The sequence below is a fragment of the Vidua macroura genome, chromosome 20 (genome assembly GCF_024509145.1).
Source record: "Vidua macroura isolate BioBank_ID:100142 chromosome 20, ASM2450914v1, whole genome shotgun sequence".
Classification (NCBI taxonomy): Eukaryota; Metazoa; Chordata; class Aves; order Passeriformes; family Viduidae; genus Vidua; species Vidua macroura.
This window is the reverse complement of record NC_071590.1, coordinates 4,975,099-4,999,531: the sequence shown is the minus strand read 5'-3', so window position 1 is coordinate 4,999,531 and position 24,433 is coordinate 4,975,099. Positions and strand designations below refer to the sequence as shown.

General features: G+C 41.5%; 1 protein-coding gene across 9 annotated transcripts in view; it reads right to left on the bottom strand.

The window, feature by feature from the left end:
- CUX1 (cut like homeobox 1) overlaps positions 1–24,433 on the bottom strand; it is a 270,331-nt gene that overhangs the window by 203,846 nt on the left and 42,052 nt on the right. For all 9 annotated transcript variants that reach the window (XM_053995232.1, XM_053995235.1, XM_053995234.1 and 6 more), the window contains exon 2: positions 16,203–16,313. In XM_053995232.1, coding sequence (XP_053851207.1) covers positions 16,203–16,313 — 111 coding nt within the window. The remainder of the gene's footprint in view (positions 1–16,202; positions 16,314–24,433) is intronic.

Here is a 24,433-nt window from a genome sequence, read left to right as displayed (position 1 = left end):
CCCAGTCTTTCCTCACAGGAAGCAGTCTGTGTTGTAGTACACCTAATTTAATTTTCTGTTTCTTCCTTTCTGCTCTTAAATACTAAAGAAAAACAAAAAGCATCATAGGGCAGATCTACCATTGCTGAATGATCATGACACACCTGCCCCAGTAAAAACAACTCCTGTTCCTTAGAATTCTGGGAAACTATTTAGGATATTTTTAGGGTATTGATAAGTGAATAATTTTTGGGTGAAAGAATTCCAGTTCTTTCAATTGTTTTCCTTTCTGGGAATTTGCTGGTACCAGTCTAGGAACTCCACCCAGGGGCTCTGGGAGTTGTTTTTTCTTACTTAGTCATCCATCTTTGGAAAGTCTCCAACCAAAGATCCCAACCTGAAGGACCCTGATTTTAAAAAGACACATTTCACTATATTTATCTGCTAAGCCCCTTTATTTTTATTTTTAAATCCTCCCACTGCTATTAAGAAAAGCCACTAGAACTCTCAGAAATAGATCTGTTTCAAAGACTTAAATCCCTTTCTCCTATTTTGGCTCCAGAACATTCAGCTCATAAAGTGACTGCACTGGAGAACAAACACCAAGGTGTCTTTTTACTCAATCTTTTATTAAACAAACACCATTCTGCTGCTGGCACCAGTGGCTGCAGATCCCTGTATAAAATCCTTACTACAAACACAGGATTTGCTCCTAAACAAGAAGGGGGAGAAGAGGAGCAGCAGCAGAGTAGTTCCAAATAAACCTCCTTGCCACTTGGAGCCCAGGCTGCACTGACATTTTCAAACCAATCTTTTGGTTTTTAGAAGCTGTCAACACAGGAGAAAACGTGCAAGTTTTACTAATAGAGACTTCAATATTGTGTCCAAGAGTCTTAAATAATTGAATTAAAACCCAGGATGGTTCAAGCACAACATATCTACCAGTTATCCCTTCATTATCTTCTGTAGTCAATAAATGCAGCTGTTGAATGTTCTGAACCTTAATTCCAACATTAGATTCTGATTCCTGGCACAAATTTTAAATGATTGAACAATATTAAAGCATGGAACACACTAGGTTTTATGTAATATATAAATTATAACATATCTAACAAGAGGCAAATCTTTCCACAAGACTGGGTTATTGGAATACTAATTACCAATTTTCCTACTCTGAGAGCAAGAAAAAAATCAGTACACTGGCAAAATTAAATTATTCGTTTCAATAAAAAAATACTTTATTTCTTAACAGCAGAGATTTGGCAATAAGATTTTATATAACATCATTTACACCTGATTGTATTTCACTTCCAATTTTTTTAATCCTGCAAGGTACAAAGCAAATACTTATGAAAGGGACATGCAGCCAATGCCAAAGTTTCAATTATAGCCTTTCCTATTTGGCAGCTGCAAGCCAGGACTTGTGGGCCTTGTTCTCTTCCTTCAGATCATTGCTGAGGGAAGAAAGAAACCTGGAGATGCTGCTGGCACTGAAATCTCTGCTTATCCTTAAATGCTGCAGATGATGCTGTGGATGATGCCAAGCATCAACAGGGGAAAATCCCCACTTTTTCACCCTCTTTTACAGAGCTGAAAATAACACAAACCATCAAAGAACTATTACTGGGAAAAGTCAACTTACAAGTGTTCAGATTTTATCTGCTGTTTCTTCATGTTGCTCTCCCCTTCCCCATCTTCCAGGGTCATATGTACAGGTATAAAGTAGGGGTGTGTTTTAAAAGGTTACACTCTAAAAGGACTGTGTAATTTAAAGAAGTGCAGAAAACAGACAACAATGCCCCCCAATCCCCCAAAGTATCAACTCTCTCTCATCTCTCTTCTAAAGCAGGAAGGTATTTTAAAAAAGAAACAGAATGTGCCTAAGAACTTTGTGTGTGATCATTGCAGTAATAGAAGGATTTTTGGAAAAGTTATCCACGTATTTCATCCAAGTTTGTGACTAGACAATCCCTGTTTTAAGGTCACAGGAATGAGTGTGTTATCAGGTTTATCAAAATGCTCATACCCACCGAAAGCTGCTACTGCTTCTGAACAGCAGTCCAACAACATGCAGTCTGCCAACTAATCTATCTCCCCAAAATACTTGTAATATTTCAAAAGCTCACAGACAAAATATGCTGTCTCTTTCATCTTTTATTAAAAAAAAAAATTAAAGGTATGCAGAAATCTTTTTTTTTTTCCTTGTTCCATAATTACACTGATTTGGAAAACAGAACAGCAATATCTTAATTTTGGACCAGCAACAGGTTTTAAGAGTCAATACCCCACAAGACATGCCATCTACCCTTGCATATTTTACACAGTTACTGCTAACTTAAAAAATTCCATATCAGCTGCTATTTTCTAAGACTTATTTATATGTATTCACACATCTAAAAATGTGCCAACACTATTGTTGAGACAAAGTTCAGTGGAAAAGCCTGTCCATTGGAGGGATTCTGTACCCCACTTGTTCCAAGACACTATCACCAGTTTCATCTTTGAGTAGAGCTACTTTTATTGTGTGTACATACACATAAATATCTATATGCAAATACACACACACAGAGAACATCTGAGTGCCTTTTTGCCAGCTCACAGTTGGAGAATTCCAACAGAAATTTACGGAAACAAGATGAATTCACAGATTACTTTCTTTAATAAGTAATCCTGAAGGCTGGGTTTGGGTTTTTTTAGAGCAAGTTATCACTTCTGGGAGATCTGCAAGCAGCATCCCCCACAGCAGATGGGGTGAGGGTAGAAGGCTGTGGAGATGCAGCTGAGCATCCAACGGCGCGGCGCTCACACCCTGCACTCCTCACACCCAGTGCTGACCCAGGACCAAGGGCTCTGGCACCAGAGAGCCTCTGTTTTAAGTGTAAAGACACTCATTTTTGGCAAACACTAAGTGATCAGTGGAGCCTGTCTTTATGTGGCACCATCCATGGGGAAGGAGCCCTCCTGCACTAATCTCGCTAATCTCCGGAGCAGAGGGAATTTATTAAAAATGCTATTTAGACAGACAGGCTTCTCTGCAAGTCTGCTACACAGGCTCATCAAACTCATTAAACCCAGCTTTGAATCCCAGGCTTGGGAGTGTAATCCCTTTTAAGAAGCCTGCTAGACTAGGCTGGGAGAATAAAAATATGGGAGTTAGTGAACGGAAAGGTGCACGAGCGCCACTCACCTCGTGGGCAGTGTGGGAGAGGGACACCCCATCCTGGGCACCACCAGTGCCATGCTGCTGCCAGCACTGGGCAGGGAATAATGTCCTTGGAAACTACGACAGATGTTGTGTCTTCTACCTCAGTAGCAGGAAGGATGTTGATCTGCAGCAGCATCAACCCTTCAGCCTCTCCCAAATCCCTCCCCTTGTCATCTGTATTATATGAAGGTGAAAATGCTGTTCCAGCTGGCACAGCACAAAATTGGTGACTGTCCTTCGTGGAGGAACAGGAGATGGCTGGAGTGCCACCCCCTACTGGCAGAGGCAGTGTTTGGGTGGGCAAGGTGAGCTCTCATACCATTCCACACTGCTTTGGAAAATCCTCCCTGGGAGCCCTAAAATGCTGTGTCACCATCAAACCTTTGGATACCCCAATACCTGACCTTCATCTCCATGCACAGGTGTAAAGCAGCTGATTTCCAGGTTTCCTGCTGCCTACAAAGCTGCTGTTGCCCATGGGGAGCCTGGAAAAACCCAAAGTGAGTGCTGAGGCTGTGAGGAGGCAACAAGCAACACCACAGGCGTCGTATTTAGAGAGAGAAAAGCAAAAGCTGCGAGTTGAAAAGGCTGCAAGATGCAGGAGTTGTAGAGAGAGCACAGCCCAGCAGCAGGCTGCCTCGGGGAATTCTGCTCAGGAAATCATGGCACTGGGATGCTTTTAATCACCCCAGCCCTGAGCAGAGTGCAGGACTGCAAACTGCTGGGCACCTTGTGTCCTCTCAACTGACCATCAGCTGAAGGACTGCAAGAAGAAAGCCATGGCACTGAACTGCAGCCTCCTGGTTCCAGTGTTTTTAGGTAAATACAACAGCATGTAACTTCAAAATGTCACCAGGAGACTGGATACAAAGCTTCCTAGCACAGTGACTAGACAAAATGTAAAATAAAATGAAATTAGAAGGTTCCCTATGGGGTCAGAGCAGTAAAACTGATTCTGATTAAGTTGCATTACCAGATAGAAGCAGGATCTCAATAATTTACAGCCAGAGACAGGATAAGTGTCCATTAGTATTAGTGTCTATGGATGTACACTTTCTATTTTTCTACATTTTTAAGGCCTCTGAGACCATGTCTGGGCCTCCAGCTTTCCCTCTTCCTGGCTCCAAACCATTGAAGTAAAACCCCTTCCCCCCAGGCAGAAAAGGAGCCTTCCTCATTAGCATCCTCTCCACCCCCAAAGGGTGGGTAAGGAAGAAGGCAGGATTATTTGAAGTCAGTCTGGACACAGTAAATGGTCTCTAATGGTATCTAGAACACAAAATTCATAATAATTTGAAAAAGTTATGAGGTTGGACATGATCCAAATTCAGATGAGCACAGCACAGCAGGATGTTCTGCAGATGTGTCAGTGCCTCTTAAGTTTAGCAGTCCCTGATTTTTTTGGTTTGTTTTTCATATTCCTTTCAGCACCAGCAATCTTGGGACGAGCACACTTGAAGCCAAACCAAGAAGTACTAAAGGAAATAAAAAAAATAAGCCAGATCAATGCTTACAGAAACCTGAGCCCATTATATTAATTGTGTCTAAACCTCCATCAATTGTGTTCTTGGCCATTTTCCCTTGGAGAACCAATGCAGAGTGGCTGCACTCACTTTGTGCCTCCTCCACTAATGAGCAGCCTCATGCCACTTCAATGCCTCTTCCCTCCCAGGAATCATTACCTCAAGACTTAGAACTAATTTGACAAAAATCTGTTCTGCACCTTCATCCCCCGGTTCTGGAGGCACTTGCTGACAGGTCAGAACAGCTCTCCATCAGTCTCCAACAAAAACAGATGAGTAAGAATATCTGGGTAGAGGTTTGGACTCTTTTTTTTTTTTTTTTTTTTAAATAACTTCTTTATATTCAAGGTACCTGCACTTTCCCATGTACATTTTTGAAAGGAGTGAGTGGTACAAAGTTACTCTTCTTGCTCCTTCAAATTCCAGAGACTGAGGGATTTTTCAGACTGTGAGTACAATGAAATAAAAAAATAAATCATCAGAAAACAAACCAGCAAGACTGCAGTGATGGTTGCTCTTCACTGTGTCCCCAGTTTTGGGGTGGGCAGGAGATCCCAGCAGTGGTTCTCATGCCCTTGGGATGCACTGGGACCATCTCCTTGTCTTTTACCCCTCCCTGGTGCTTTCAGGGAGTGAGGAAGGAGGGTAACAGCTGCCAGACACTCCTGCAGCTGATGAGCAGCAGCCACCCAAGAGGTGCTTGCATGATTTTGTGTATAGAGAGCTTGTAAAGCACTTTGGGAAGCTGAGGGATGAAAAGGACTATATAAACGTAAGATATTATTATTATTAAACCAGTGATCTGACAAGAAGAGACAGCTCTTCAAATCTCTACAACAGCTTGAGCTGAAGAGATCAGGGAGTCCAATTTGAAAAAATAATAATTTGAAACGAATTGGAGGATTAGAAGTGGCAGCTCTTTTGTGGATTCTCCATGGCAGGTAAATTTAGTAGGCTACTTTAATTTTGCATCGTTTTAACTCCTGGCAATGTCCTGTGCATTGAATCTGACAGAGAGACAGAGTGTTTGAAGCTGTCGTGGCTACATTTTAGTCTCCCAATTTTACAATCAGTGTTTGAATCTGCTACTACAACTCTGGGTACAGAGATCAGAGGCTTATCAAAGAGGCATCCATTTCAAAGACAAGCAGCAGCTTTGACTTCATTCCTTCAATGCTTAAAATTCCTGAAAAAGCAGATGAGCATACCACAAAATAGGTCTGAAGGAAATCTCTCTATCGGCTGTAAACCTATTTCAGTATTAATTTTTTAAGGATCTATTTTGGTCTCAAGTAAAATGAGTGTGTTTAGCAGAGATAATCCTCTCAACAGGTGAGCTTAATATATGCCTTTTCCAGTGACTGACTGAAAGAACATTTTAAACTTATTGCTTTTTCAAGCATTAATTGAAGAACTACTTCAACCAGTTAGCTGATTTTGTTTAAATCTTTTTTTAGACTAATAATGTCTTCCCTTTCCTAACAAAGCAGCACTTCATTTCTTTATTGCTGCCCTTATTTTACCTGCATGGATGAACCAAGAGCACTGTGGGCAGCAACACATGTACTTTGCAATAAGATGCCAGGGTTAAAAGGTGTATCACACACTGGAGGGCTGCTTTCCACACCCAACCCTTGGGTTTAAGCTGAGTTTCAGCATTCACATGAGTGATAATCATGTGAATTCACATGATTATTCTGAATTGACATGACTGATCAGTATCACATCAGTATGGATGTGAACCTGGGTGATCTTCTTCCTTCTGATCTCACACCCATACTGCCCACCACTGAGACCATTGTCCACTCCCTGGAACCAAGTGCCTGGCTGATTTTTGCTAGAAAGCAAGAGGGCATTGCTCCAAAGTGATTTGGGAATCTGATCCCAGTTCCTCCAGCTGAGCACTGCCCAGCCCAGGGAGGCCCTGAAAAGCTTGTGCAGGGAGCAGTGGAGAGTTTCCCACAGACAATGGACAGTTTCCCAAAAAGCAGTGGATATTCTTTCAAAGGATAGAGCTTCCCAAGGAGCAAGGGATGATGCTTCCAGACAGTCCAAGTATCCAGGCATTGGAGGCAGGATAACCTGGCTCCTGCCCAGGCAGGGCAGGTGAGTGCAGCCCCAAGCCCACCCCTGGCTTCTTGTTTTCACTGAGTGCTGCTGGTTGACCCATCCCAGTTCTTCAGCACCTCATCAGCAGGACTTAGAGGCAAAGGGGATGATCAGCAACAGGTTAATTAGTCTGATTAAGGCCTGGGAGATGTGGCACTGGGAACTCGGTGCAGCACAGTCCCAGCCAGCTTGAAAGGAGCCGCCCGCTGCTGCCAGCCAAGGAAGGCATTAAAGCTGCCTTTGAAAGCCATGGCCATACCAGCACAGCTCCACTGCAGGTGTGGACATGCCCCACAGTGCACAGAAAGTGCTGAGGAGTTGGGCTCAAATCGCTGCTGACAAACAGGACTCAGGAGGTTTAACACTTTCGGGCGTTTCTGAGAGCACTCCCAGCGCCCTCTCGCAGCGGATGAAAGGTTTGGATTAGAACCAGCTTTGAACCTGCAGAATGTTTGCAGAATGTTTTCCTCAGAGCAGCTCATCTATCAGCATGCAGCCCAGCAACACAAGTTTCTTTTGCAATATCTTATTAAAAGGTCCTTGGTGCCCACACACACACACAAACACTGACAAACCTGACATATTCTTCAAAATACTTTAAATTACTGGTTTTTACCCAGTAGGAAACAAAACACGTAGAAAACCAGAGCAGAAGCTTTTTATGAGATGTGATGGTGCTGTATCTACCATCCAATTCCACAAACCAGATTGCTTTCATTTATGAACTGAACATTTTTCATTGTTTTCTCCATTATAGAGAACCACAAGAAAACCATTTTGGACCAGAAGTGCCTCAAGTTTGGGTCCTTTAACAGCTTTTATCTTAATCAGTAATAATAATAAAATCATGGGATAGGTTGGCTTGGAAGGGACATTAAAGCTCATCCAGTTCCACTGTCTAGGTTGTTCCAACCCATCCAACCTGGTCTTGGACACTTCCAGGGATGGGGAACACCACCCCAGTGTCCCTGGGTGACAAAATGAATAAATGTGTCCCAGTGGCAGCCCTGTGCCACCAGCACCAGCACAGAGCTCATTCCCAACTCCTCACCCTTCCTGCTCAACACTGGCCTAGTGCTGCTACTGCTGAAGAAAAACCTCCTTTTTAAAAAGTCACTGGATGTTCAATAGATAAATAACCACCTCTGTACTTAAAAAGTGCAGAACTATGGCCATAAATAAGCATTAGTGCTTCAAAAATTGTGAAACCACAGCTTTATGGTTTTAAACAGAGACAAGGTGGAATCCTGAATGGTGGCAATGTATTTCAGATGAAAGCTTTCAAGGAGATGAGGAATAGTTACAGGAGCTGGAACCTGAGTAACTACACTTGCATTAAATTATTCCATCTGCAAGTCCATTAAAAATTGTTAATGGTTTTGTATGGCTTTTATATTTATTGGGTGGGTTTATTCCTATGTGAGTCATACATATTTATTACCACAGGCCAGATAATGGTTATTAATAAAACTTCTTTTATTTGCATACTGTCTTGATGCTGCCCTAAATATTTACAACTGGTCTATAAAATATAAAGAATCCTCCAAAATTCTAAATAGCACCAGGTATGCATCACAACTTTGCTTTTTGTACTTTATTACTTTTTTTGTGTTTTGCTTTTTCGAAACTGAAAAAAACCCTCAGCCTGGTAAATCCATTTCTTTTCTCAAGTCAAAAAGCACTAATTCTGTCAAAGCTTTAAAGCACTATTTGTGTGGAGGAAGTGAGAAGAGATCCAAAGTTAAAGCAGGCTGGTTTTTTATAATTAAGAAAATACATGTATTTCTACACATAATTATGAACAGTAACAAAAGCTCAGTATTAAAATAGGTCCACTGAATCCCTGGAATTGTGCCTGCCAACTAAAACACCTACTATGAATTTAGTAATGGGTTATGCAAACATAAATTACAAGGCCAGACATTTTAAAAGGAAAAAAATGTGATTTATTGTCACACTGGAGACACGGCAGGATAGAAACACAATTTCATTTTTCCATATATTCATCAACACTGCAGATGTGTTAATGCAAAAAGAATTCCAAAATAAAAATTACTCTCAACTGCTCTAATTCTCATCTGTCATTTAATTTACTTCAGAATTGTTACCAGGAAGCATTTTCTTGTTTTAAGCAAGCAAAACACACTCAAAATTCCTGGAAGAAAATAGGTTTTAAGAGCATTTTACAGACACTTCTCCCACTAAAAATCAAGACTTTATCCAAAACTGACCACAGCAGAGTGGCCCTGCAGAAACTTCGGGCATTTGGGAAGGTGTTTATTAGAAAAGCTTCAAACTATCATTTGTACTCTGGGGATTTGGTTTGGGAGTATTTTTACTCCCCATATTAATAGTTCCTGGTGTTCTTTCAAGCAGATCCAAGTATTCACTTATCCACTGTCAGAGCAAGGACAAGAATCTCTTGTAACTGGCAACTCCTGTTAGAAGAGTTATTTGTGACAACATTGTGATTTTAATGAGAGCAACATGTTCCTTTAATTACACCTGAGTCACTTTGAGGTGGTGCAGATGAGCTGAGGCTTACAGACAAAATAAAAAAGGAAAAATACTAATGGAAGATGTTTAATTATTTCTTTGCTTGGTAAATACACACAGGAAGGAAGAGCAGGGATATTGATGCCTGTTATTTTTATAAACTCTTGAAAATAAGTCAAACTATTGAAAATAAGTCAAACTATTTTTATAACTCCTGAAAATAAGTCAAACTTGTTGAATTATTATTGTTCAGAGTAAATTTAGGAACTGAACTTCAGACTCACTTTGCGAGTGATCTCCATATAAATTCCAAGTTTTATACTTAGCTTACCATAAAACAGAAAGTAAGAATGGCTGGTAATTGTTGGTACCACAGTGAGAAAAATCTCAGTTATTTCAGCTAAAAAAATGACAATGTTTTCCCTTAAAAGCCAGTCAATGGTACATCAATAAATCACGTTATATCTTAATGCACACTACATGAAGTACAAGCATCCTGCAGGAGGAAGGATGACAAATGCTCTGGCAGACTGAGTTTTTTTCCTTGAGTTGTGACCTTGAAAAGGTTCTCCTCTTTCAGCCCTCACCCCCAGCCCTCCCCTGCTCTGGCCACTTTCCAACTGGGTCAGCCCTGCAAGGTTCAAGCACAGGCAAGAGCAACCAGGGAAAAACAAACTGTTTGCTTTGCCTTCTTTCAGCCTCAGTGACAGCAGAAACTCACCGCAGCATCAAAGGCTTAACAAGAGAGATTAACTTGTAAATATTTGCTTACAAGTGTGTCCCTTTGTAAACCTCAGTAATACCCCAAATATCCCCTTTTCTCCTCTTCTGCCATGGAAAATGCTGCACCCTGGGCATTGCTGAAATCCACCAGCTGCAGCCAAAGCTGGGAGAAGAAAAGTGAATTTTTGAAAATTCTCAAATGAAAGAAATCTACATTACTAACAGCAAGTGACTTCAGAGGAATTAATTTGTCCAACTACTCCAATGAGTTGGGTTGCATCAGATGCGTTCCCCTCTTGAGTGTTTTTGGAACTCTTGAATAAAGTAATTGCCTGTATATTTTCAGATTTACAAAAGACTTTTGAGGTAAATGTGTTGTAGAAAATTGATTTAAGGGTATCTTGAGAGAGAAACAGCAACTCAAGGTGGCCTAGGTGATGTGATTTCAGAAAAATGCCTTAAATTGAACTTCTCTGCCTAAAAACACACAACACAATCATGACTTCTGCAGGTCAGGGGAACTCTTTTCCTGGGTTTCAGACCTTTCCAAATGGTGTTTGAAAATCATGAACTATGAAATCCTACATAGCAATAATCCCCAAAATATGGCCTCATTTGCTAAAAAGACTTTCTCAAGCCCTGTTATTCCCAAATAAATGGCACAGATTCTGCTGCCACCCTGCCCTGCTGGGAACAGTTAAGACAATAAAGACAATTATTTAAAAAAATAAATTAATGAAGTTTAGTGAGTATGGTAGGAATGGTCAATGGAGGTCAGTTTTAGGAAAATCCTAGAAAAATACAACTGTGAATTATAATTGTTTTACTGTCCTCTCAGTTCCAATAAAAAAAGCAGCAAGAGATGATAATATAGAAATAGATGTTAGAAACACTGATGTGAAACACTGTGTGATGGTTTCCTGTGAACAAAGAGAATATGCTAAAGTGAAATATGTATTAAATAATCCATCCAGGATAAGGCTAGACCTGATTTAACCCCTCTGACTCCACAAGAGTGGTGTTTAGATCACATTTAAAGATATGGAGATAGATTTTATTACTTTTCTGGAAAAGTCACATAATAATAATATACTTCTCCATTTAGCTTTTGAAAAACCAAACCCATGTAGTACAAATTATCATAAAAATAATTTACCTTTGGCAAGCAAAGCTCTTAAGAATAAAAATGTGGGAAGGCAGGACATGACATCTAAATATTCATCAAAGGGGAAAAAGGGAAAACTAGGAGGGAAAGAGAAAAAAAGAGGAAAAAGGAAAGAAGAGAGGAAAAAGAGAAGGAAAGTGGGAAAAGGAAAAAGGAGGGGGGAAGGAAAAAAGAAAACAATAAAAGGAGAGGAACAACCCAGCTGTAGATGGCAGCAAATCAATATTCACCCCTCTGTACACAGACACTGAGAACATCAATTATCCTCAGACAGACTGTGTGTTTTCAGTAGATTTTGTTATCATTTCCACTTTGTCACACAGACTAGACCAAAGTTGACTGTGCAAAGTCTCTGGGAATCAACATTGCCCACAATTCTGAAGATCTTGCTCTCACTTCAAGAACTAATTCAAGCAGCAGATGGTTTTTTTTTACCCTTAATTGTATAATCTTTTGCTGTAGAGAGTGGCTATTTCAATAGAATACTCCAGAAACACCAGAGACGAAGGATTTGAGAATTTTGCACTTTGAAAAACTGAGCCCTTCCATAACAACTGTCTTAATTTCCTTTAGTTCCTCATGACTTGCGTTTATAATGATTTTTTTTTTTTTTTTAAGCTTGTGGATCTTAAAGATAGGCATCACCTTGACACACAACATGATGATTAAACCATTACTTGTGTAACAGAAGATTTTACAGGCATCTTCCTTTCTCTTTGGGGAGCTGCAGAACTGTGATGGAGCAGGATGGGGATGGTTTGGGTGACACTGATAGAAAACAGCTTTGATGTAGGCAGGTAAATGTCATTTATTTGAGATGAACCAAGGGCTTGGGTCAGAAGGCCAGTCAGTGTTCAGGTATTATTTTATTATTTTGTTTTCTAGCACTTTCCCATATTCCACTTTCCAGAGTATCTTTGTTTGAGAATTTATGTTTCTGTGCTTAGAGGTTCTCCCACACCCCTCCATAATTCTGCCTACTGAAGCTTTAATCTGCTTTACAGGATTCAGATGGGAATTTGGGCATTTAAAGGTAATCTTGACTTTCTCAATCTCACCAGCTGAGTTCATTTACAACCCAGAAACTGCAAAGGGCAAAACCAGTGAGGAATGACCCATCCAATTTACCATTTCACCCATCAGGATAAAAACCAGAGCCCACAGCAACAGGGCAAGCTCCTGTCTCTAATTCTGGCCTTTATGCAGGCACCTCACATCTGCCTCATTCTGTAGAGCTCACAATCTCCCATCACAAAATTACTTTCTTATTTCATTTCCCAAGAGCAGCTGACCCAGGCCTCCCAGGCTGCTCTTTTGCCTTGTGACCCCTGGTAACAGCCCCACAGCTCAATATTACCTGGCTTACCTGGCCAAGTCCTAGAGAAAAGCAATGGAGACTTACAGGTTAAACAGTCTTAAAAGTAGAAGTATTAGATAAGCTTTTCAATGTTTAAAACAGAAATAGATAAGCAAAAAGTTGTTACTGAACTAAGAATCTGGGTAAAAACAAAAGCAAGGTTATCAACATTAGGAGCTATCTACACTTCATTCCAAAAATTATTAACCTGTGCACCTGGAATTATTTAGAGACTAAAAAAACCCCAACTCTCAAAGATGGTCATTCAAACATTCTGTTATTCACACCAGAATTGACATATGAGGACAGGATTAAGTAGAACAAGAATTTCACAGAGGTTAAAACACCCCAGAAATACCACAGTTGGTCACAACAGTTCAGGATTGTCACTGTAAGAAAATAATCATCTGATGCAGGCTGGCAATTCACATGATATATTTTGAGATGTCTTCCAAGTAACAGTCATGTAAAATTGATGTTTCAAGTAATCTCCTGACCAGTCTCAGCCTTCCACAGTAGCTGCTCAGGGAGAAACAAATTGAGACAGAAAATACTCCAAAACATCTATGAGCAGCAGGTCTGACATGACCTCCTAAAAGGTGTGAAGAGGTAAAGAGTATTTTTGCAATAACAGGTTAAGAGCCCCTTCTGAAAGTTTCTGCACAACCACTGCTGAATTTTCTGTTCATGTAAAGTTCCCAAACATGAGATACTTCTTCCCAGAGTCATCTCCCAGTATGCCAAGACAGAAATAGTATTTTAACATTTTTAAATACCAGAAGCCCTAGGGACATTCCTCCAAACATGAAAACATTGTATTGCTTTTGCAGCAATTTGATAATTTGCAAAGAAGGCAGAAATGACCCAAATAGATCTGTCACAACTTTTAAAGTAAAAAGAAACAGAAGTATCCTCAACCTCATTAGGAATTTTTGGAATCCTTTTCTGCAGCACAGGAGATAACTTTCAAGGGGATATTATGGAAAGTCTAGAGGCAGCAATGAATAGGAAAGTCAAGGCAATTCACACTTGTCTCCTGATTTATGGTGGGACTGGCAAGGGCAGAGGAAAAGAGATGTTGGCACAGCCTAAACCAGGGCTGCACTGACAGGGATGCAGGCAGGGGAAACACAAAATGGAAAGTACAACTCTGAAACAGATTGTTACATTTAACAATTCCATCTTTGTGGCTTTGTTTCTTCTTTTAATGCCAAGAAAGTTGTTACTTCATCGTGGAAATTGAAATTGAGCTGTACACTGGGTTATTTATCTATCTGAAGAACATTCTGCATCCAGGCTGGTTTTCTACCACAGAACTCTTTTGTTAAGAAAAAGAGCACGTTGGATGTTTTAGGAACTTAAATGTATCAGTTTGGAGATGCCAGTGTCCCCCTGTGCATTCCCTGTCCACCTCAAGGATGCTTCCCATCCTGGGGAGGTTTCCAGGCAAAGCTGCAGTTACTGATCCTGCCTTCTGATTTCCAACTGCCTCCCAAAACTGCTGAAGTTTGGAGCAGACCTCCCTGCTTTTTGGGAGTGCAAAAAGAACTGAAGGTGAACACACACTGCACAAGCTGTAAGTTTTGTGTGAGGAGGAAATCCAGTGCTGTTGTCCAGCTGGACACCCCCATCTACCACAGCAAATCCCTTGGACAGGACAGACCTTCCACATCTGAGCTCCCTCCATGCCCCTGGAGGCAAAAACTACATCTCAGGTTGGCTACAGCTGCCTATTCCTACAGTTCAGACACTTCCTTCTAATTCCTTGATCCCATTTTCATTCTTTCTCTGTCAGAGGAAGTAGAAGTTGCTCTTCAGAAACAAAGCTGCAGAAGAGCACCACGGCAGAGAAGGCAGACAAAGAAACAACCTATAAAAATCATGCAAGGTTCTAAAGGAATGTGGTTTCATAGGGGTCCCAGGACAAAAGATGAGGATGTAGAACCTAGCAGAGATCCCAATTTCCTCAAACACTGGGGATGTTCAGAGTGTTGTTTTTGAATAAATAACTCATGTATTCTGGAAGAGAATAGAGGCTACAGAACTGTATTTTGTAAAATAATATTTAAAACCTTCCCATCAAATGATTTAACTTCTGTATCCTCCTTACTAGAAAGGACTAATTGCATACAATTTCCCACTGTATCTCTTAAAGTAATTACAACAGGATCTATTTGCCTCTGTACATTCCTCTCCCACTGAGTTACCAAGGTGCTCTCACAATGCACTTTAAAAGTGCAGTGTTCTGGGGGTTTTTGTCTATTGCTCCCCTTCTGCTCCACAGAAATAAAACTGGCTTAAAGAAATCCTCCTGAAATCTGTAACATGTCATCAGATGGGAACTGGCAGCTACAGCCACATTCTAAAGAATTTGTCATTTTACTTATAGGAAAAAAAAGAAGGCAGCAGGAAACAAATTAGGATTTGTAGTATGAACTTAAGCTTCTAGCAAACAATTGAAAATGTGGCCCCAGAATTCCATGTGTTTTCTGGTTTCTGTACAACTTCCTATACTCTCCATATTCTTTCACTTCTGTCCTTCCTCCTTCTCTTCCCAATAGTTTGCAAAGGGAATCAACTCACCCTCTCACAGCTCCTGAACTCACTTTTCAAATTCTTTTACACCTTTTAAAAAGTCCTACTCCTTCAAAGCTGCACTCCCCAAATTCTCTCTTCTTCAAAGAGAACTGATTTCTGCCCCACAAAGCCTCCTCAGGGCACCAGGTAAACAACACTGCCTCTTCCCCACGAGTCCCTCCTGCTCCCACATTCCCTTTGCCCTTGTTTGGGTCAGCATCCCCAGGATGCAGAGCAGCATCTGCTGCTGGAGAAGCAGCACTGAAGGTTAGGAGAGCTGCCTGCTGCTTCCCTCCCAGGAAGAGCCTTGGAAGGAGCTGGTGCTGGCATATCAGTTATCTGGAACTGGCTTTGAAATGCCACAACATTCCTGGATGAACAGATTGCTGGCAATCAGCAGGGAAAAAAAAATACCCAAATCCACAAAACAAACAGAGGAGCCAGCCAGCCCTGAGCACTGCTCTGCTTTCAGCAGAGAGCCAAGTGAGATTATCTGTGGGTTTGAGGAGTTTAAACACTCCCAGCTTCTCACACATAATATTCACCCTTCCCAGTTTTCCCACTGGTTTTACCCCACACCTGTGCTCCATGCACATCCTCCCAGGGGAGCTTGGCTCAGCCCTGACCTTGTGTTTCCAGTGAAATCAACAGCAAAACTTAATTTGATTTTTGATGGAAAAATGAGCATCTTCAAAGTTATGCCCTTGATATAGATTTATTTAGGCAGCGAAATGTCACTTTCTACATCCAAGTGCTTCCAGAGTTTGGATTGCTGAAGAATTTTTTTTTTTGCAATTCTCCAGGTTTTACATTATTATATAATTTAGAGCAAGCCTGTTTGAAGGCCAGTGTCCATGCTTCCTCTAAAACCACCAATCCACATTTCAGTATTTACAGAATGCAAAAAGCTCCCTGATGAGGAAAACATCAGAGATGAGCAAGTATAAATAAGGACCTGACAATACATACAAGAAAATTATAGAAATAAACCTTTAAGAAGAAACCATCACTTCCACATGCCTAAAACCACCTACTACAGCAAGAGACTGGGATAGGTTTTCTCCTTACCTCTGGAGTGTTTTTCTTGAACTCACGACTTTGCTCAATAAGTTTTTTCCTGGACTGCTCACTTTCATCTTGCCGGTTCGCCAATATTGTTGCTGTGGTATCGAGCTCCCTCTGTTAAGAAAAAGAAACATAAACAAAATAAACAAAACAAAACAAAACAAAATCCACCCCAAAAAAAAAAAAAAAAATTAAAAGAAAAAAAAAAAAAAAGAAATTCAGTCAGAGCTCTGTTTGTCACAGAAATAAAAAAACCCAAAACCCTCATACATACATCATGTCATTGGGAATATGGAGATGGAAGGGCTAGGGAGCAGCACAGAACAAGCACCAGGCAGCCAGAGATCTGACCTCCTGAACAACAGCAAATGAAGGGCTACAGCCTTTGGATTCCATCTTGCAACCAAAACATCACCATTTTTCTCAAAACTATTCATGGCTCCACCCCAGCATGACAAAGGACAGGAGCAATGGCACACAATACACACCTCCTAATAAATTCCCAGCTCCAGTGAAAATTACAGATCGTGGACATATTCAAACCAGGTTTATTTTCACCTGCTTGCTTTTTAAAGATACTGGTTTCCCTGTTTTGAGTTATCCTATTATAAAAATGTATTAATTCAAATATTGATTAACCTTATACTTGACTCTGGACTGGTTACTCCTCAGTCACTCTTAATTTCCTATGATATGCTGTATATAACTCCATACTGCCACTGCAGTGCTCTTTTCTATTTAAGTCTTGCCTTATTTGAATACAAAATTAGCTTTTTGGAATCTGTTCCTCCAAGATTATTAGCAAGTATGTCCATTTCCTCTCCAAAACATATCTTTTTTTAAGCACCTGATGAATGCCAGAGTATCTTCCAACAGTTTCTACTGAGCTGAAGCACGGGTCCCACTGTTTTCCAGTTTTTTCCAAGTGTTTTATCCCCATCCCAATTCCTCCACTCAGTGCTGTGCCTCCAAATGTCACCAGAACAGATTGAACGGGTTTATCAGTGCATAAACCAACAATACTCAATCTTCTGTGTCAGTTTGTGCCTCTTCTGCAGTATTTCCACATAATATGAAAAAATAAAGGCAAACCTCTCCATTCAGCTACAGACATCGTTCCCCAAGTCACTGGGAGAATCAAGAATTCATAAAAGAAATTTAGCACTGTTTTAAACTCTTATTAATTCAAAGAGAGAAAAACTTGGCTGTGAGAAAAGTTCATTAAAAGTGAGAACAACATGCTAGAGCAAGACTATCTTCACCTCATCCCTCTGCCAAGGTGCCTCCAACCTGCCTGCAAAACTCCCAATATTCTCCACCAGAAATTTGCCACACTTCTGGAATTTGTTCATAACTCAACCACCTGTAAGGGACCAAAAGCACAAGGCTGGGACCTCCTGTCAGGTCTAATACCAGACCCCAAATAGGTGGTCAAGTTGCTGACTTGTTACTAGATACAAACACTGCCATCTAAATACTCTGAAAAAGCCTAATTCCTAATTTTAGATACATTTTTGAATGGGTAAATCCTGGATGGATGCACATGTGTCTTATGGAACTCCATAGTTTGACCTCCAGATGGAAAATAAAAAACCTTTTGAATTCACAACTCAAGAGGACCAATAATTTTTTTTCCCCTTTAGGTTTATTGGCATAAAATTAAGATTTTTTAATAAATATATGGACCATAGTTATCCTAATCCTTGGAAACCAGCTCAATATGACAAATGGATTTGAAGCCAAGCAGCGTGCTGGAACCAGTGACCTAAATATTGTCACTGAAATGCTTAAAAATCCTTCTATATCTGACTTTGGGTAAAGAAACAGGGCAATATGTCCACCAGATCTTGGTTTGGAATTCTGTAACATATGTGAAATCTATTGCAGAAAAGTGGGAAATACTTAACAGTTGGATAAACCACATTTGAAATTCATCCCAGCTAAGTTTATGCAAGAAAAAAGAGCAACAGAAACCAATGTGGTTAAGCAGAACTATAAAGAGCAATATAACGGCTAAGCAGAAGGCTTTTAAAAAATATAAACAATCTGGTACGGCCAGAAACTTGGAAAACTATATTTAAAAAGGAAGCACACATTTAGAGCCAAGCAAAGAAAACACAAATCATGAAGTAAGAGGGAATTTCAGTGGAGAAAGAACCAAGTGCTTTGGTTTCCGATATCAATCCCTAGCAAGGAACCTGACCAATGGAAAAGCAAGACTTTTAAAGACCTGTGCTTCCAAGTTTAGAGACAAGAAAGGAAAAGAACTGATTAAAAAAGAAATAGATTTCTTATTTTGTGCTACCATGAAGAGTCAGGTAGCAAATGACAAAGGACTTTCTCACCTCGCTGCCTGACTGACAGCGGTGCCACGGCGCCCTTACACCAGGCTCCTTGCTGTTACTTTCTGAATTCCTTCTGGGACAGGTCTGATCATTCCTCCCCACAAAACATTTCCTCCTGTGGCATACCAGGCACAGATGTTGTTGCCAAGGAGAAGTGCCAGCACACCACTGCCCTGAGCTGCCTGACTCTGAGGGCTGCAGCTCCAGATCTTGCACTGATGAGCGACTGAGAGCATAAGGTGCAGTTCCAGCTGAGGAGCAGCAGGTATCTAACCCCATGATCTGATACAAAATAAGGTGTGAAATCTTCAAGCCATGTCATAGTTAATAAGAACCAAATCAAAAGTGTTTGGAAAATTGCTAATCTTTTCTTCCTTACTTGATCTGAACAGTGGACAATGCAAGTTTCATTTATTCACACCTAATAATAGATACAGGATTACAACCCAAAAGGACTTATGGTAGATTTTTCATACTTTTGTGATTTAATCTCAGTCTTAAAAAAAAAATTAATGTGGCCAATGCATTATTTCTGCAAGCAGGCTCATTTTAAGGAGCAAATAGTAGTAACTTCAATATTTCAAACCTGACTACATTGTAACACTGAGACGTAAACACTTCCCCAAGCCTTGTAATCACTCTCTAAGTAGATAACAAGTAAAACGCGACATAATTCTGCACAGAGGGAAGTGTGTTGGAGAGTCAAAAATAGGAGCCCATGTCTCAGTATCATCCTTCATCCTTCCCTTTGGAATCAAAAGGGTTCCAATGAAAAGCAAACAAAAACCAGGGCTCAAAGGTGTTGCAGCGCTGACCTGGCTGTGGAAAGGATTCAAAGCCTGGAAGTGTCAGTTCCACGGACTCAACGCTGGCTAATGAACTTTCTGGCCCAAAAGGGCCACCTGCAGAAAGGGAGTCACTGCTTGGAGCACATCTTGAGAGAACAAGCAAGACCATTATCCCTCCCCCTGCCCCAAAGTCCCATCGATTTAGGGCAGGCACAGTTCAGAGATAACTAAAGAACTCTCTCCAGGGTTTCTACTTTGACCCATTGCAACAAATTTACTGGGGGTGGGAGGGAGGCAGTGGGAGGAGAGGAGACAAGAAAGTCTTATGCTCCTAAGTGTGGGAGTCATTAGGAACAGTCCCCAGAAAACAAACATTAAAAGCTTTCTTTCAGGCAGTAGAGAAATAAAAAATCTAAAACTAGGAGAGTCAATCCACTATCCAGTGTAACAACAATCACCGTGGCTGCATGGGACCCACCAGAGCAGAGGGAGCCTGCTGAAAACATCTCATCCTTCCCTTCCTACCTCCTGCTGCACTGAACCAGCTCCCTGTCCAGGGCCCAGCACCATTCCAGCAGGGAGGTGGGAATGGAGCTGGAGTGAGGGGGCTGTGGAATCCTCCTTCTTGGCACCCAGCCTGCAATTAGCTTGACCCCAAGTAATTATGAAACTGCAGGGTCACTGCAGGCGAGTTTCAAGGTTGTTTTCCTTTACTGCTGACATGTCTTTGCCTACCAGATGCATTCTTTGATAATCACCCAGCAGCAGGTCTGCACCACTGACCAGTTAAACACAACAAGGCCTTTCCTTTCCATAATAAGAAGATTCAAGTCAGCTCCTCCATGCCTGAGACCTGGGAGCTGCTAGGCGGCTGCTCTCAAAGTTGAGTCCTAAAAATTACTCGCTTAGGAAAACAATTTCGGAAAGAAATTGAACTTGCTTGGCTATTTATGAAGTTTCTGTTCCCTCACCCACTTCTAACAGTTACTGGCCACTGCCCTGCCATGGGCATTTCACAATGAAAGAAACCACCACACTTCAGCATCCCAATTCCCCCAAAAGCTGCTCCAACAACCATAACTAGTCTTTAGTCTCTGCTTTGAACCAGTATTCCCATGGCCCACATGGATGAAGTGACAAAAACCTGTAATAACAACCTATAAGTACTGTGACATAACTGTATCCCAAACTTTTGTAATTCTCCCATATTTAAATGTTTAATCCTTGCTGCCTTTACCACAAAGCTCCTACAGTGGAGCAAGAAACACATATGACAACATTGGGACAAACTCATTATTCCCTGGTAGGCTTCCAGACGTGGATGCAAGCCTAAGCTGTGCCTTTGAAAGCTTTAAGCATGGCTGCAGAGATTAACAGGACACCAGGAAGAATTTTTTCATAGAAAAGGTGGTCAAACATTGGAATGGGCTGCCCAGAGAGCTGGTGGAGTCCCCACCCCTGGAAAGGTTCAAGAAACAGCTGGATGTGGCACTCAGTGCTCTGGTTTAGTGGTCAAGGTAGAGATCAGTCACAAGTTGGATTTGATGATCTCAGAGGTCTTTTCCAATTTTAATGATTCTGGGATTCACCATAAACTCATTTTACTTATTACAAGGATCAACACAAACCACAACTACATGTAGGATAGGTATTTTCTACCAGTAAATGTAGCATTAACCACTTCCCCTGAAATCCTGTTTCTGTGTATTTAAGGTATTTCCCTTTATCACCAGCTCAATCAGTTCCCCAGTCTACTGATCATCTGCTACTGAAAGGAATTTTCAGAAGTTTCATTTCTGTTTTCATCCTCTCACAGGAGTGCATTTGTCAGATCTATCAAAGCTCTCAATGTAGCTTTTTGCAATTTTTAATTTCCTATTAAAGGCAAATTTCCTGGTGCCAGGATGACACCAATGTAGAAGCATCTGGCACAACTCTGCACACTCACAGCCTGCTTGTCTTGGGGAACTTTTACATTTCCCTGACTGCTCCATGAGGCAATCCACCCTTCAGTCTCAAAACCCCATCCTTTGCACCTATCCCGAAATCATCATACCAATTATATAAGTATTTCAAAATATTTCAGGAATTATAAACTGCTTTGCAAGCTTGGTGTGTTACTCTGGAAAAACAAAGCCATGTTCACCTGATAAAGCTCTAGATTATGACTGGGGGAGAAACCACAGAGCTGACACTGGGAATTTTTATTAATGTCTGTTTTGACTGTAAAAGGCCAGCCCCAGTTCTCAGCTGAAAGTGCTTAGAAAGGTAAAATATTGTACGGATTCTGTGAGCAGAGTTTCTGTCAGCCTTCCCGTAAAGACCCTTTCTAAAACAAGCAAAAGGAAAGACCAGACAGTTCAACAAAAGCACATCATCTCAAGAATCATGATCCCATCTTACAACTCAACAGTGACTGCTGAACAAATAACAGAAAGCAGAATACCTGTAATTTACACTCCCAGAGGAAGGAAAAAAAATTAGTAAAAACCCACAAGCATTAAAACATGTTTCTTAGGAAGCATTTTGCCACTTGGCAAACTGATGCAAGTACCTTTCACACGCAGAATTAGTTAGAAAATTTCAATAAACACATTTTACTCCGCATACTGAAGTAATTTGACTCCAAGTAAGTTTTTAAACAAGCTTTAACTGGAACAAATTTAGGGCTCTATGCAATACTTTTGGGACAGGGAGTCAACGTGTGTGGTGGCCACTGCATAGAACAAAGAGAGCAAGAATAGAGGTGCCAATGGAGCCATCAATAAAATTATCTTAATTAGCAGGCTACTAAAAAAAAAAAAAACAAACCAAAAGGAAAAAGTAAAAAGAAAGGGTGTTGTGGCTTTGTCTGCTCACAACAGCAACAGCCAGTGCCACAAATGTAGGCAGAGCCTATCAAACTATCTTGCAAGAGGGGAAAGGTAGCACTGGCTTTTCAAAAGGAGCTGCAATCAGCAGAAAAAAGCCACACAAATATTGATGCCAGCAACAAAAGCACTGTGAGGGGAAAAGCCTGGCAGTGCCAGAGCCAAGATGATTATTCCTGTCTTTTCTTCTACACCTTGAATTCAAAACTTTTCAGAAATTGCAAAGAACTGGAGACTATCCAATGCCAAAGGTCTGTACTGAATAAACCTTTTCTCTCAGTCATGAAAATAATGAAATGTTGCCTATTTGTTTCAAAAGGCAGCATTATTTACTCCCTTTCCATCCTCCTCAAACCCAGGTGCATGCACAAGTCCCAGGCACGAGTGTCTCCAGCCCTGCTCACAGTGGCACCAGGTGGGTGATGTGCTCTGCCCTCTCTCCAGAATTAAGGCTCAGGTTCATTCACAGCACCCTCAACCTTCACCCCAAAGCTTCTCTCCTCCTCCTGTTGCTCAGTTTCTACCCCAGACTGTCACTAATCCCTTTGTTCCCACCAGGTCCACCCTCAGCTCAGCCCTACAGCAGCACCATTCACCTTGAGCACTGGGTGAGCTAAAACCCACCAGGAGGGTGGATTTTCCCAGAGGCAGCAGCACTCCCTGCTCTCTGCATCCCCCAGCCTGCTCCTTTCCCAGCCTTCTCCCAGGCTGCTCTCCCACAGAAGCTCCAGAGTGTGAAACCCCCAGCTTCCATTACCTCACCCAAAGACCCGCTGTTGGGGCTCAATACCCGACAGAGAATCTGTCAGCAAACCCACTCCACCAGTTACTTAACACTCTGCTCGATTTTGCATTGGAGTTCATCACACTTTGGAAGGGCACACATTTCCTAAAAAGTGAGTGTTTGCTGGGGAGAGGGCTCCCTTGGTTTTGCAAGCACAGCACATCCCCAGCCAGCCACGGCTCCCGTCCCGCCGGGGAGCTGCCTACAGCTTCTTCACCCACTTCCCACACCACCATTTCACACTCTTACACTGAAAACCAAAAGTTCAGACCACTTGCTTCAATACCCACAACAGAAAAAACCAAAAAGTAGTGAGTTAATTTAAGTGTTGCTGCAGTGAGGCTTCTCAGAAGGCAGGATTTCAGATGGATATAGCAAGGGGACAGTGGGAAGTGGTGAGGGCTGCTCCAGCTTGGAGCAATCTGCTCACCCACCATGCACTGGCTGTGGTGTAAAATCACAATACAACCCTGTGAACACCTGCTCGACTGCCCTGTGCTGGCTTTCTACAGCTAAAATTAAGTTCATCATGGTTAATCACTGTGAAAGAAACAAAAAAATGCCTCAGCCTTAGTATGGGTGGTGGGGATTCAAAGTGCATCTTCTTCTGCCAAATGAAATCAATTATGGGAAACCAAAGGAAACTCACTGCTGCTTGCACAACCCTTGCCTGGGCAAGACCCAAGTCCATCTGCCTGACCTCCTGTCTCGCTGGCTGATCACAGGCTGACCAAAGCACAAAGCCAGTGGCCAAACTGACCATAGCTCTGACCACACCACGGCAGCCAATTACCCCGTGGCTGAAGTGGCCACAGAGAACATAAAAACCAGCCTGGAGATGATGGCACGCTGGCTCCCACCAGGCCAGGCTGCCCTTCCCATGCCCTCCACTTCTGTCACAGCCAGCAGGGGCAGGAGGAATGTCCCCTGTCCCCTCCTCAGCCCTCCACACACACGGGTGACAGGGAATGGAGGACACTGAGAGAAAGCAGACAGCTCAACCATGTCTGGGACCCAGCAAAGTGGGAGCCAGGAGATGCACAGCACCCATGACCCATAAAACATCTTCACTGTGCTTCTGATCCCACCACAGCAGACAGGAGATGCACAGCATCCATGAGCCACAAATGAAATTTTTGGTAGATGATTTTAAAAAGAGTTTTGGCCCTTAAATTGGAAAAACATATAAAATAAAAGGCAATTTACTGATGAATGGGTACAAACTACTGAATGCAATACTCTTGCCATTTGTCTGAAGCCCAAATGCAGCAGCACATGCTCAGGAGGAAGGGATTATTCTGCCATTTTGTAATAACACACCTTCAGCAAATGTCTTACTTCCAAGAAAGATCAGATTCATGAGCTACATTAAATAATTCTTTTGACCACAGATCAAAGTAAAACCTAGTCTTAAAAGAGTGGTTTCAGTATCAGAAAGTTCAACTCT